The sequence below is a fragment of the Gasterosteus aculeatus genome, chromosome 3 (genome assembly GCF_964276395.1).
Source record: "Gasterosteus aculeatus chromosome 3, fGasAcu3.hap1.1, whole genome shotgun sequence".
Taxonomy (NCBI): Eukaryota; Metazoa; Chordata; class Actinopteri; order Perciformes; family Gasterosteidae; genus Gasterosteus; species Gasterosteus aculeatus.
Genome location: NC_135690.1, coordinates 15,660,989 through 15,674,229, shown reverse-complemented (window position 1 = coordinate 15,674,229; position 13,241 = coordinate 15,660,989). Strand labels below are relative to the sequence as shown.

The window sequence follows — 13,241 nt, the reverse complement described above, 5'->3', positions numbered from 1 at the left end:
GCCACGTTTACTTCATGTCCCCGTCTGGACATTTAGCTAATTAAACTTTACTCCCAAACCACCTGACGCCATGTTCAGCAGATTAAATCCACGCATATGACGAGGGTCAAAACGAAACCAACCCCCCCCCCCCCCTCCTCCACCTCCGGAGTGCCACATAGTTCACGCCGGCCTGCCGAGGTCAAACTCCACCGTAGGCTCCGCCCACCGGCTTTATCTGCGCTCGTGCGGCAGAGTGTGAAAGAGTGAAAATTAGCATACAGTCACAGCTGAGTGAACGCGAGGCGGAACATTCTGGATCCTCCTCATCAGGAACGTGTGCGAGGATCACTGAAACAACAACAACAACAACAACGACGACAACAAGGAAGCCAGCAGAGACAACAGTTGTTGGTTGAGACCTCAGGTGACTGACGGAGCAGGCCTGTGCTGACTGTGTGTGTGTGTGTGTGTGTGTGTGTGTGTGTGAGAGACACACCATAACCACTCCCCCCTCAAAACACACAGTCAAAACCACATAATACATGACAGCTCAAAGTCCACGTCTGACTGCCGTGAGCATCACAACGCGTTTTGTTAATAAATAAATAGACGGAACAACGGCGGTTTATGACTACAAGGCGAAAATTCCGTTCTGTGGTTTCAAATGTTCAAACAAACAAAATCGCAACCTGAGAGCGGAGAGGTGGTCTCTTACCTGAGCTCCTGAGGGAACCCGTCCACAACCAGCGCCGAGCCGGCCCACCGTCCCATGCCGGCCGGCTCTCTAACACACACACACACACACACACACACACACACACGGTCAACACAGCAGAGCACGACACACACACACACGCCACTCAAGCACACACACACTCGCTTTGCATTTCCCCTATTTTCGCTTTGTGTGTGCGTGTTTCATCTGCGCCTAATGACAGCTGACACACTAAATGCCACAAATCCTCTCTCTCTCTCTCTCTCTCTGTGTGTGTGTGTGTGTCATGCAGACACACATACTCCTCCCACCACACACACTCGCACACTCCTCCTTCCTATTAGCCAATGTGCAGAAAAAGAAAACCTCCCTCCAGACTCTGAATGATTTACACGACCTTCTGTTCTTAAATGTTCGACTTCTTGTACACATTTTGTTATTGCAAAAGAGCGCCTCATATTTATTATTGATTACACTCCAATACTAATAGTTCCGTGCTGGAAGCTGCTCTCTGTGCGAGTTACACAACCTCAGCATGGGGCCCTTTTCAACCCAAAATGAATAAAAAACCCTCCTGATTATGTTACAGAGACTTATTGTGAACTCAATAATCGTGTATGTGTTGCGTATTTGGACTGACGGGGGATGCAGACACGCCCACTAAGGCTCTGTCAATCACAGCAAGCCCCGCCCTAAAGCATCCCCTGCTGTATGGTCTGTCTGTTTGGTCTGAGAAGGCTATTACTTTGGTCGCATAATAAGCACTCGTCACTGTGTGGATAATGGGCTTTGCTCTAAGTGAGAAAACACAAGTGAAAGTGTGTGAGAGAGAGAGAGAGAGAGCGAGAGAGAGAGAGAGAGAGAGAGAGAGAGAGAGAGAGAGAGAGGTCATTTTAAAAAATGACAAAGGCTGGAAGCGCTGGTGAAAGCAGCTGTGCTTCACAGGGCTGCACACACACAAACACACAAACACACGGGCTGTACACACTGACCCACTTCAGGCAATTGTCATTATTGGCAAACCAGCCACCCCCACCCTAACCCCACCCCCACCCGTCCCGGTCTCTGCAAATACAGCACAAGTCAACGTTTTAAAGATGACACTAACACACACACACACACACACACACACACACGCGCACACCGTTTCCCAGGTTGACATGGCAGGATGTTCCCTGTTTGCTGTTCCAAAGCTCCTCTGCTCTTCCCTCATTTTAACATTCAACAGGTGGATGCGGTGCAGCAGCACCGTCAATGCCAGTGTCATCAACGATACGGAGAGACGTTTAAACTCACCAGCAGCAAATACATCACGTGTTTCAAATCAAGCCAACTGTGTTCTTGTTTCAAAAAACATAAATGCCTTTTTTTTTTATCGTCTTTGAGGTGATATTTTAAAAAAAGTCTGAAAAACATGATCATACTTATATGAGCCCGCTCGCCTCAAATGCAAAGCATCCTGGGTAATAATTCATCATCATTCAGTCCTCTCTGTAAGACATAAGACGTAAAAGGACATAAAAGGAGCAATTTGTGTTCTTCACTTCTAAAGAGGACTTTTGAAAAGAACTGGTGTTCATCTGAGAATCAGCAGAATAAGCGGCTTCTTCAAGTCGGAGGAAAGAGTAAACAACAACAACAACAACGAGGGATTATTAATGTGTGTTTATCCATCATGTTAAAGCCGTGAAACACATCCAACCACTATTGAAACATGTGTTCACACTTGGTACCTCGTCAGGTTGTAGTTTGGGGTAAAACAAGTATCTTCCTCCCCATTCTACCCCCACCCACTGGTTTCACTGGGAGTCCCGCCCACAATAACACGAGGAGCCCGCTGCGTTTCCCAGACGACCGACCCTGCCCGGGAGGACGACCTCGAGGGCTCCGGGGGGTCACCGAGTTCCCGCGTGACTTCTGGGTTCACGTTCTCCGTGTTGAGCCGAGGCCCGACGCCCACCCGCAAGTGCTATGGAATGGCACTGTGGAGAAGCGCTTCGCGGGCCCGTTGAACGCTTCCTCCAGTGGGGGTGAGGCACAACGAAACTAATAACGGCATCGTTTTTCCTTCAGGTTCATCCAAATGGTCTGTAGCCCTTATTGTTGACGACGAAGGAGTCGCCTCGCCGGGTCGCCCCGCCCTCCTTTAAGTAAGCGGGTAACGACTCATCGAATTCAGCGAGGAGAACGCGGCACGCCGGTGAATCACGTCCTCGCTCCCCACCTCATGTGGCCGACGCGTTTCGTGAGGCAAAAGGTCGGTCTGACTTTGACCCCCCCCCAGGCCCCGTCTCGTTGCTATTCGTTGCTGGTTCGTGAGCTTCGGGGGGGTGAAATCTGTGTCTTGAAATCTGGTGATATTTGTGAAAGTGTAAAACCAAAGAACGCGCGCTGTGGAGCAACACGCCGTGTTTAGTTATGGGTAGATTGCACAATAAGGGGCCGCAACATGTGTGTGTGTTAAACGTTACTGTCATCTAGATGACCGAATGAAAAGTAGATAAAGAAGAAGTGAGTTATTTTTGGCCAGCGGCCAGACCGGAGACATCTGCTAACCCTTCCCCCCTAGTGTGCGTGTCTGTTGTTGTTATTAAATGCATGCGTCGGGTTCTACATGTGCGTGCACCTGCCGCCACCACTGGAGATAGATGCATGTGTGTGTGTGTGTGTGTGTGTGTGTAGGACGGATGGACAGCTGATCTGCAACCGCTTGCTTTGTGAATTGCACACGCCCGTGCACAGCCTGCGGATGTTTCGTCTCTGCGAGGAAGGGGGCATGTGCTTAAAGCTGCTTACAGGGTATTTTGATTCCTGCAGGAAGACCTGTCGGCGAGGACCGCTCAGAATATTGTACTGAAGACAGAGTTAAGGATAAAAAATAATGTGGGGTGGGGCAAATAACTCGCCGGAGGAACAGCAATTAAGTGCCCTCCCCCCCCTCCCGGTACGCAGTGTATTTCCAAGTCATTATCGTGGGTCTTTTTGTAATACATTTCAGTTCCCCCGAGCCGGAAGGCGGCGGAACCCTGGCCTGTCAGCAGCCAACCCGTTGCCATGGGGACCATGCAGGCGTCTGGGCTGACCGATCAAAGCTTTTCCGAGCCGCTCGATGTGCAGCTGAGAAGCTAAGTGACGTTAGCGGAGCACACCGAGGGGCTCGTTGGGCAGACGAGACCAAAAACGTATAGAATATGAATTTCAATCCATTTGGATTTCTCTGAAAGGAAAAGCACGAGACGTTTTCTTCACGGCAGAGGTGTGTGTGATGTGGCACAAAAACATGGAATTTAATGTCAGTTATTCATCCAAATTAAATTGATGTTAAAAACATGTTCAAATACATATTATTATTTTGATAAATAAACAGTGGACTTGCTTTTATTCTTAAACACGGACGCACAAATTAACACTTACTAACTTAAACCCCTCACATATAGTTCTGTGAGGGAGTGAGTTTCACTTTTAATTTTTTGCATATTGTGGTAGAGTGATCACACGCATGCACGCACACCAAGAGAAGGAAGGAACAACAGAGCCCCCAGAAAGTCACTGAGGGACGGCCTACTTCCTGGCTGTGAATAACTGGTAATTTACTAACTGAACATCACGCTGTGCTGAAGAAGACTTGGAACTAGAGGTTGAGACCATAAACTCATGTTTACAATGTTTACTGAGGGAATAAATCAAGAGGGAAGTAGCGTCATCTTCTCATAGACGTCTATGGGACCAGAGGAGTCGCCCCCTGCTGGTCAGGAAAGATAATTCAGGTCTTATGACAAAGCAGCAGCCTCACTGGGCGTATCGCGTGTAAAACGTCAACCCTCGGAAGGCCTTCCATTCCGAAAACAAACAAACCAGACATGAATTGGACCGTACAATTTTTAAAACAACGTCTCGTGACCTGAGGTGGGACCAATGTCCCCGTCCCCTGGTGAAGGTCACGCGTCAGCCTGTCGGTTCAACCAATCACCTCACTTGATTCAGACTTGACTCCGCCTCCTTAATGACGTCAATAAACGTAATTCGGAGAATAAATATGCTGGAAGGCAGCTTTTATTTATTTTTTTACACCCGTGCTCTGTCCTCAAACGCCTCAGAGCAACCCCACCCCCCCCCCCCCCCCCACCGAACACAGATGTCAAATCCAAAACACAACAAACAGGCTTGCATCAGGCTCGTGGCTGCATGAATATTTTCCAATTCAATAACTTGAAAGCATGAAACACCAATAACTGTTACAGGTGGTTCTGACCACAGAGGCAAGATGTGAGTATCAGGGTATCACAACTAAACCGTGACCTTTGCCTGCGATGAGCAGAAATACACTCTGTTAGCGGCGGCGTCCTGTTGCCACAGAGCGGCGATGAGCGCCACGGTCGGCCGTGTCCTCGGCCCGCGTTTGTTCTGCACAAGCTTGTTATCTTATTAGCTTGTATTATCCAGGCCGTCTCTTTAACTCGGCTCTGTAGACTCGCTGCTGGAGAATTACAGCGCCGGCTAACCAAATTAGCGCTTTGTTACGCAACCCACTGCACTCAACTACCCCCCCCCCCCCCACGCCCAACCCCCTCCCTGGTCTGGTGCCTCGGGCTCTCAGCACAGTGTGTGTGCACACAGGAAGGATCGTACCATTGGTCAGTAGTGACGGGGCACCAAACAGCTCGACAAACTACGGCTGTCCTCCATTACTGTCACGCCGCTGCACATGTACACTGTAACCTGACACAGCCCGAACCACCTGCTTGTGGTTGTTGAAACCTTCGGCTTTCAGTTAGTATGTTTGTGACGTGATCTACTTTTTTAGTTGTCTTTGTATTTTAGTTTCAATTTGAGTTTATTTGTCGTCCTGTGAATGTACGTTGAGACCAGAGTGAAAACTGGAACAATTAAAAAAAAAAGAAGCTGATTCTGATTCAAACCATGTCTTACGAAAATGCTAGCCCTTATTTTTTAGTCCGTTTTTACTCACAGAACTTGTATAACTGCTGGGCGATTTGTGGACTGATGTTCTTGGATTACGGCCGTTGCCATGTTGTATTTTTTGGCAACAAAGGAACAAAAGTTACCTTATTTCAGATGGTACCTGGGTACCCGGGAGGATGCAGAGACGATACGGCTCTGGTAGTAGCAACAACCTGTCGATCACAGTAAGTCCTGCCCTAAAGTAGGTCTGTTTGACTCTACATGGACCATAATTCACTAAATGAACATCATGCTGTAATGAAGAAGACTTGAACCTAGAGATTGAGACCATAAACTTATGTTTACAATGTTTACTGAGGGAATAAATAGAGAGAGAAGTGGAGTCATTTTCTCATAGACGTCTATGGGACCAGAGGAGTCGCCCCCTGCTGGTCACTACAGAGAATGCAGCTTTAACTCACAAATTATCGGATTCACTCGGCAGAACCTGAGGCTGCCGCCTGGTTTTACTACAAAAGTCCAGCAACACGTGTGAATATTGTGCTCCTTACATGGAAACTTACTGAGTAAAAGGCCGTGGTTTGGGATTAAAGTAACGCCGTAAGTCGCATTACAACGGTGCAACAGTGTCGTTTGTGCCTGCCAAACATGAGAGCAGCGATAACTGTGTACAGATTAAATACAAAACTCCTCTTGGTTCAAAAGAACTGGTTTTTAACGTTAGAAATATTACAAGAATGCGGCAGAATATTCGCGGTGACGCTCCGGGCCTCTCGTGTAATCAAGACTTGATTACGCTGAATTCACTTTTTTTTTTAAATAGCATCGCTTCAGACTGACGTACTGAGATGCATTTGCTCTCAGTACATGAGTCTCTGATGCTCTCTTTCTGGAGAAATATCATTCAAGAACTGTACAAAAACTGTGACGCCCCAACATGTAGCAGCTCTTCTACCATCACATGGATTGTATGCAAATCCTGCAGGGACGCTCGGCTGAGGCAACATTACAGTAATTACAGTGTTTCGGCACCACGGAGGCTTTCAGAGGAGTCTTGACATGGCTGTGTGTGTGTGTGTGTGTGTGTGTGTGTGCGCGCGCGCAGTGCTGTTTAATTAGAGCACTTGGTCTCAGGAGGATCAGACCTGGAAGACTTCTGTCTCTGCTACGTGACAGCCAGGTGGCGGATTGTGTGTGTGAGTGTGATTGTGTGTGTGAGTCTGATAAGTTGGTGGCAGTGAGAAGAGCCAGACATAAACAAACACAGATGGGCAAAGCACAGAGGGACACGAATACCAGTAAATGTGAGATAGCAGAGCCCGTAACCCAAAACAACACTAAAGCTGTATGACACGGCCCCTCTCTTGTGATCATGTGAACAGTTGGAATCGGGAACATGTGATCAGGGAAAAAGAAAACAGCGTATCGGAGCAGGGATTTAAAAAGGAGCACATGTGTTTCTTCAGCGTGTATTTGCTTGCTGAGGATAAGACCTGCGAGAGAACCTGCTGCTGAGAACTGCACAGTCAAAGCCTCTGCCCTTCCTCCTCCTCCTCCTCCTCCTGCTGTCATTGGTTCGGGACTTATTTGAGCCCTCACGTGGTTTAGTGAATTCAAGCCACTGAGGATCCCTCAACCGGGCAAACGGCCAAGCTCATGTTAAGATTTTGGTCTTAAGTACATTCCTGCACTCTTGCTGCGGCACCAAAAATGTAGTTGATGCATTAAAATGGTATCAAAACTGATATTAAAACCCGGGAAATACCACAAGTCCGGTGCATGCGAGCAGAGTGCAGAGAAATATGATGAGGCTGAAAAGAAAACCACAACAGAAGTAAAACCAGGAAGAAGAGTACAAAAACAAAAATAAAGCATGCACAATGTGCATATCATGTTACTGAGCGGTGCAGATGCTTTAGCAGCATGAAAACACCCATAATCCTTTGGGACAACTACAAAGCCAAACAGACCGGAGGAATTATTTCGGAAAGACAAGGGGGGATAAACACAGAACCTGGCAACCGTGGTGGGCATGTTGCAACTCTTTTCAAAGTTCACTTCAGAGAGCAGGAAAGAGCAAATAAGCTTGAAAAAAAAAAAAGGCAAAAAGTTGTGCGTCCAGCCCTCAACGATAACAGCTCCTGAGGACTCCAATGGCACCGGCACGTAGGCAAACTTACAGGTTCCCACCAGTAACATACCAGCACAGCGGCACACACCGCCCAACCGGCACAACAGCAAATAAGGACAAATTCCTGTCGACTGAACGCGGCCGTTGCATAAAGAGGATGAAGCTGCACCGGGTTTCTGTTCTGCATAAACGTGTGCAGTGCAATAAGTCAGAGCCCTGCAGCTCATCCCACGCCAGAATTATCATACGACCACATATCTTTCATTTGCACTACGTTTCTCCAAAATATAATGCCCTTGGGCGCATGGAGAGTCACTTGTTATTCAGTCTGTTTTCTTCCCCAGCATACTGTGGGACACCTGTCTTTAGCTACAATAGGATTACATATTCATTTTTTTCCAAATTAAAAAAAGTTTTTTCTGCTTTTCTGCTATTTGCTGTATTTTTTTTATAACTCTTTTCATAAAGATATATATATATACAAGTATTTTTATATATGTATTTGTTATACTCTTCACATCATTGCTGAGCAACAAACTGTCAAGTTGACAGTTGAGTGATCGCAAACGGAACCGGAAATCGGTCGATGCACTTTTCAAATGAAATGCAAACCACTTAAAGTGTAGAGTCTGATATCGCTATTATCGAAACTGTTGTTATAAATACCGACTGGTTGTTATAACTACTAATGACCTGCTTTTCGCTGATTTACCTCTATGAGGGATATTACGTTACATATGATTTAGCTAGATTTAGAAGAGATTGTTTGACAGCCTAAAGCAATACAGCTGCACTGTAGTACAGATGAAACGTCATCTATTTAATCATCCACCAATACGAATGTAATATATGACATCGTCAATTTAAAATAAGTGAACAATCAATATCGATTGGTGTTTTATTTTGAAAGAACGGGGCTACGTTTATTCCACTTGAGTCGGTGGAGGTTGAGGTCCGAGCCGGTAACGACCGGGAATAAGTCGATTAAAACCCCGTGAAACGACGCCATGTCCGACACGGTGCCACGGCGTGTGACGCGAACCGCTGAAGCGAAGCGAGGCTTCCGACGGCCGCCGTCCGCGAACTACTTTAACCGAGAGGAACGTCCCCGGCGGAGCAGGAAGAGCTTCTCATTTTAACGGCTAACCGTCAAAAGTTAAAACGGCCAAATCCCGTTAGGTCATCTTGACGCTGCGTGTTCGGCCACGTTAAACAAACGTTTACTTTGCGTGTAACAAAACAAACAAAACTAAAGCAGAAAGCAGCATTTTTTTAAACTCCCGGCAGTTTTATTTAACGTGGAACCAAACCCCGCACGGTGAGAACCGGGGCGGGGGGGGTCTGGTCCCCGGGACGGAACTACTTGACCCGGTGGGACCGTGTTTCCGTAGCGCCGCGCGAGGGTCGTCCCGGTACCGTCAGCTCGGTGCGGACACTTTACGGGAGCCCCCCCCTCCAGGAAGCGATGTCTGTGGGGAGGAAGGGGGGGGGGGGGGGTTCTGAGGGAGGTGGCGGGGGGGGGGGACTCACCTGAGAGTTGAGGAAGAAGAAGCCGCCATGGAGGTGCGGCGGGGACGAGAGGCGTCGGTCAGCGGGACGGAGCGGCGTCCAGGGCCGGAGCCGCCATGTTCCCTCTGGCTCAGAGGCTCCTCGGCTGCTTCTCTTTACCAGGAGACCCCCCCTCCTCCTCCTCCTCCTCCTCCCCCTCCCTCTCCTCCCCCCTCCCTCTCCATCACCACCCTCATTACCGTCGCTCCCCCAACCAGCGCACACTTTTACCGGATTAAACATTAGTAACACGTTATACTTTTACGGTGTTGAGTCGAAAAGGGGAGAACAGGACGAATAATAGAATCTGTTCCCACTTGTTAATTACACAGTTTTAGGGGTTTCATTTCTCCTTTGAATGCACATTTTCTTGTGTATTCCCCCAAAACATAATCGCGGTCTGGGCGATTTTAACTAGTTTATTACTAAAACAATCAATAAAAATACTGCAAAACGCCAGATTTTCCCGACAACAGTTATCAGCCGTCTCTGATCCTATTTTATAATAAATATCAACACATTGGCTGCATGATTCATGCAGTTTCTTATGTAGAACAGCCGAAAAATGTCTCCTTCTGTTTCAATAGATGACACAAAAAAGCCCCAAACAGTCAGATCACATCACAGCTGAAAGCAGATAAAAAAGGGGGGGGGGGGGGGGGGGTCGACCACAGGTCAAACATTCATGCCGCACATCTGATTCTTTTTTGTGGTGACCTTTTTTTTGTTGCGATATGAACCAATACTACAATTTGACGATCTTCTCATAACAATCACAATAATTATTGTGTAAAGATCATAAAAAAACACCACAGCATCTGATATTTTTTAGCAATCCTGAGAGAATTTACAATTTTATTTAAATATATACAAAATGTTTGCAACGTTTGACATTTGTTGTGATATTTTATAATAATTCAGTGTTGAAAGTTCTGCCCTTTAACAGTGATCTAGCAGAGAGCGCCCCCTGGTGGCTCCAACACTCGTGTTCAACATCCAAGGCTGAGAGAGACGGAGAGGCCAATAAACATTCTATTAAAGTGAAGGAAGAAGATAGAAATTTAGCTCATTGAGGAAAAAGCACCACGGTGTCATTTATAGAGACCATAAACATCATGGTTACGTCATGTGATCAACCTCTGATTGGTCAGTTTTGGGGGTCTTCTTCACAGGTTGCTCCTCCATTTGGTGATCGGTGAAGATTCGCCCTCTGAAGAAAAAGAAAAAAATCAAGTCAAATACCCTGAATCCCAAATCAATCGTCATGGACCAATAACGAGACAACGCAGATGAGCCATTTAAAACTGCTTAATCATTGACCAGTAAAGCTACTGGAGGAACGGTGACCTTTGACCTTTGCAGTAATGATCACAGTGTCTCACAGTCTGCTCCTCTCAGTCCTAGTTCTGGTTCTAGGACTAACCTGGACTAACCTAACCCCCCCCCCAGTGTCTCTTACCCAGGCTGATGCTGCCCTCTTTCTCCAGCTTCTTCAGGTGATGGACCAGGTTCACATCCGCCGCCGGGTGCAGGTACTCTGGGGTGTCCTGGAGGGGGGAGAGGGGTGGGGGCAGGGATAGAGGGGCGCTTGATTATCGCACCAATATTATACACTGCGACATATTCCTACTTCCCCAACAGGCGCCTCCTCCCGACTACGACCACCTCTAGTGCTCCTGTGATTGCTTCCAGGCAGCGTATTCCCTGCTCACTTCCACACGTTCACCTTAGTTTAAGTATCACAGTAAGAAATAATGAATAATACAATGCCGGATTAGTGCCGACCTTGTAGACGAGCTTGACGAGCTCCATCGAGGAGAAAGGCTTTCCCGCTCCGGCCCGGATGGCTTCCAGGATCTGGTGCTCTCTCCGCTCCCGGTGGTCGATGTAGTGTCGGATCTTAGAGGCGGCGTCCTGAACCACGGGTCCGTGACCTGCACGGAGAACAGCGTCTCGATGACATCACACGGAACGTTGGAGCCACTGACGGAGACTTCTACGTCAGGAGGGAGTACGGCCACAACTTTAAGGTGGTAAAAACGTTATTTTGCATTTCATCTTCAGTTGAAACCGTACGTGTTTCCTACTTCGGTTGGTCGGGGTTCGGCTTGACTTGTTTTTATTGACAGGAGGCAAATTCACTACAAGGAAGTAGTTCTTTAACATATATTTTCATTTTTCAATTATTTTGAAAAAAAAAACTACAATGACAATAATCAAAATTGCAGCGCGAACAATCATTTCTATATAATTAAGTATTTTAAATGTATGACGCAAGCTTGGGTTTAATCTTGTGACTCTTAATACAAATGAAAAAATAAAAGATGTCACAAAAAATGTGTGAGATCAGTTGAAGGAACGCGTGCTCACCAGGGTAGATGACGTCGGCCTGAGAGTCCAGCAGCACCTGCAGGGACCTCATGTAGTCGTGGAGGTCCTCGAACACGGCCGTGCCCTCGCCCAGGACGCAGTCTCCGGAGAAGAGCGCCCGCTCCTCCTCCAGCAGCAGCGCCATGTGGTCGTCCGTGTGGCCCGGTGTGAACAGCACTCTGGGGAAAAATAAGATGTATATGCATAAATGAAGTGTAAATGTGCTCTCGTTATACATCCAACGTGCACGCGGACCGACTTGAGCGTGGCGCCCTCCGTGAGGACAACGTCTCCGTCCTTCAGGTAGGTGAAGCTTTGGCCTCCAGCCGTCTCTGCGACCGGGTTGGCGCGAGGCAGTTTGCTGACTCGGATCTCGGAGCCTGCGGGAGGGAAAACAGAGAGGAGATGAACTGGTTTTAGTTATTATTTCAAATGTTCTGACCGTTATGGATCTTCGAGTGTACGAACGTGACAACGAGACCCTGAGAGAGTTCGGAAAGGACTCCTCACCGATTCCAGCAGTTCAAATTGTAAGGAACAGTCCTCATTAGCATGTCATTTCTGGTGTTACGGACACGCGGTCCTCACCGGTGACGTTCCTGCAGATGTCCTCCACGCCGCCCGTGTGGTCGCGGTGCCAGTGAGTGACCACGATCTCCTGGATGCCGGCGTTGAACTGACTGAGGGCCTGTTTCAGAGCGCTGATGTACTCGGGCACGGCGGGTTCTCCGGTGTCGATCAGCACGCGCCTGGAACGATAATCACACGTCATACAGCTTCGGGGCTTTAACGAGAACCTGCATACAGACAAACATCCTTTGTTAAACTCCCGGAGGTTTATCACCTTTTACTTCATCTCGCTCACAGAAAAGGTTTTAGAAGGAAATGTTATGTTTCAGTTCTTCTTATGAATGGAATAATCTGCAAAAGGCCAAGTTGGACTCTGCCGCCACTATGGCTGTTCAAAGGATTTTTATTATCTTTTCCATAGAACGTTATATAGTAACAGTCCAACAAACATTTGACTGGCGCACACACACACACACGCACGGGTTTACGTATTTTAACGAAACCACACACTTGTATAACTTTCAGACTGCTAAACATCGGAATATATCAATCAATCTATCAGCCAATTGGCTTTGAATAACGTCGAGATGACCTGTGCACGATGTTTTCCACCCAACCGTCATGTTTTTTTTGTTGTTTTTATATAGTTTATAGTTAAAAAAAGATACATCTATTGTTTTTTTATTTATTTTAAAGCTACCAAAGTGAGCTCCGTTTGACGAACACAGCGAACGTGAAACGTCACCGGGAGTCACCTTCGGCCGGTTCCGACCAGGTAGGTGTTGGTCCCCTGCAGGGTCATCGGGCCCGGGTTGCAGCCCAGAACCCGAACCACCCGGGCGGACAGCTGCTCGATCCGAGGAATCACCGCACTCATGGCTGCAGGCGAAGCAACGCTGGATTACGAGAGGAGCGGGAGCTGAAGTGGAAGTCAACCCGGAAATGGGACGGAAACTGCGCGCCGATGGACTGTGTTTACTTCCTGTTCTGTCCCAAAGGAGC

General features: G+C 47.6%; 2 protein-coding genes across 5 annotated transcripts in view; both read right to left on the bottom strand.

Annotated features, from left to right (window-relative positions):
* Positions 1 to 9,442, bottom strand: part of LOC120816345 (nuclear receptor coactivator 2-like) — a 28,119-nt gene extending 18,677 nt beyond the window's left edge. For 2 of the 3 annotated variants that reach the window (XM_078099681.1, XM_078099683.1), the window contains exon 1: positions 9,282 to 9,442. The gene's annotated coding sequence lies outside the window, so the exon portion shown is untranslated. Of the gene's footprint in view, positions 1 to 697; positions 984 to 9,281 lie in introns of those variants that run through there. The other variant, XM_078099682.1, reaches the window with a different exon arrangement.
* Positions 9,443 to 10,123: 681 nt separating this feature from the next.
* On the bottom strand, positions 10,124 to 13,241 carry lactb2 (lactamase, beta 2). Of its 2 annotated transcripts, XM_040172188.2 has the most exons (8): positions 12,995 to 13,233; positions 12,258 to 12,418; positions 11,929 to 12,049; positions 11,670 to 11,848; positions 11,085 to 11,233; positions 10,759 to 10,846; positions 10,437 to 10,509; positions 10,124 to 10,331 (listed from the first exon to the last, which is right to left on the bottom strand). In XM_040172188.2, exons 1-7 carry the CDS (start codon positions 13,114 to 13,116, stop codon positions 10,466 to 10,468), a joined length of 864 nt encoding a protein of 287 aa, XP_040028122.1. In that variant the 5' UTR covers positions 13,117 to 13,233; the 3' UTR covers positions 10,124 to 10,331; positions 10,437 to 10,465. The 2 variants fall into 2 exon arrangements, with proteins under 2 accessions (XP_040028122.1, XP_040028121.1); XM_040172187.2 differs by having other exon boundaries at positions 10,124 to 10,509; positions 12,995 to 13,241.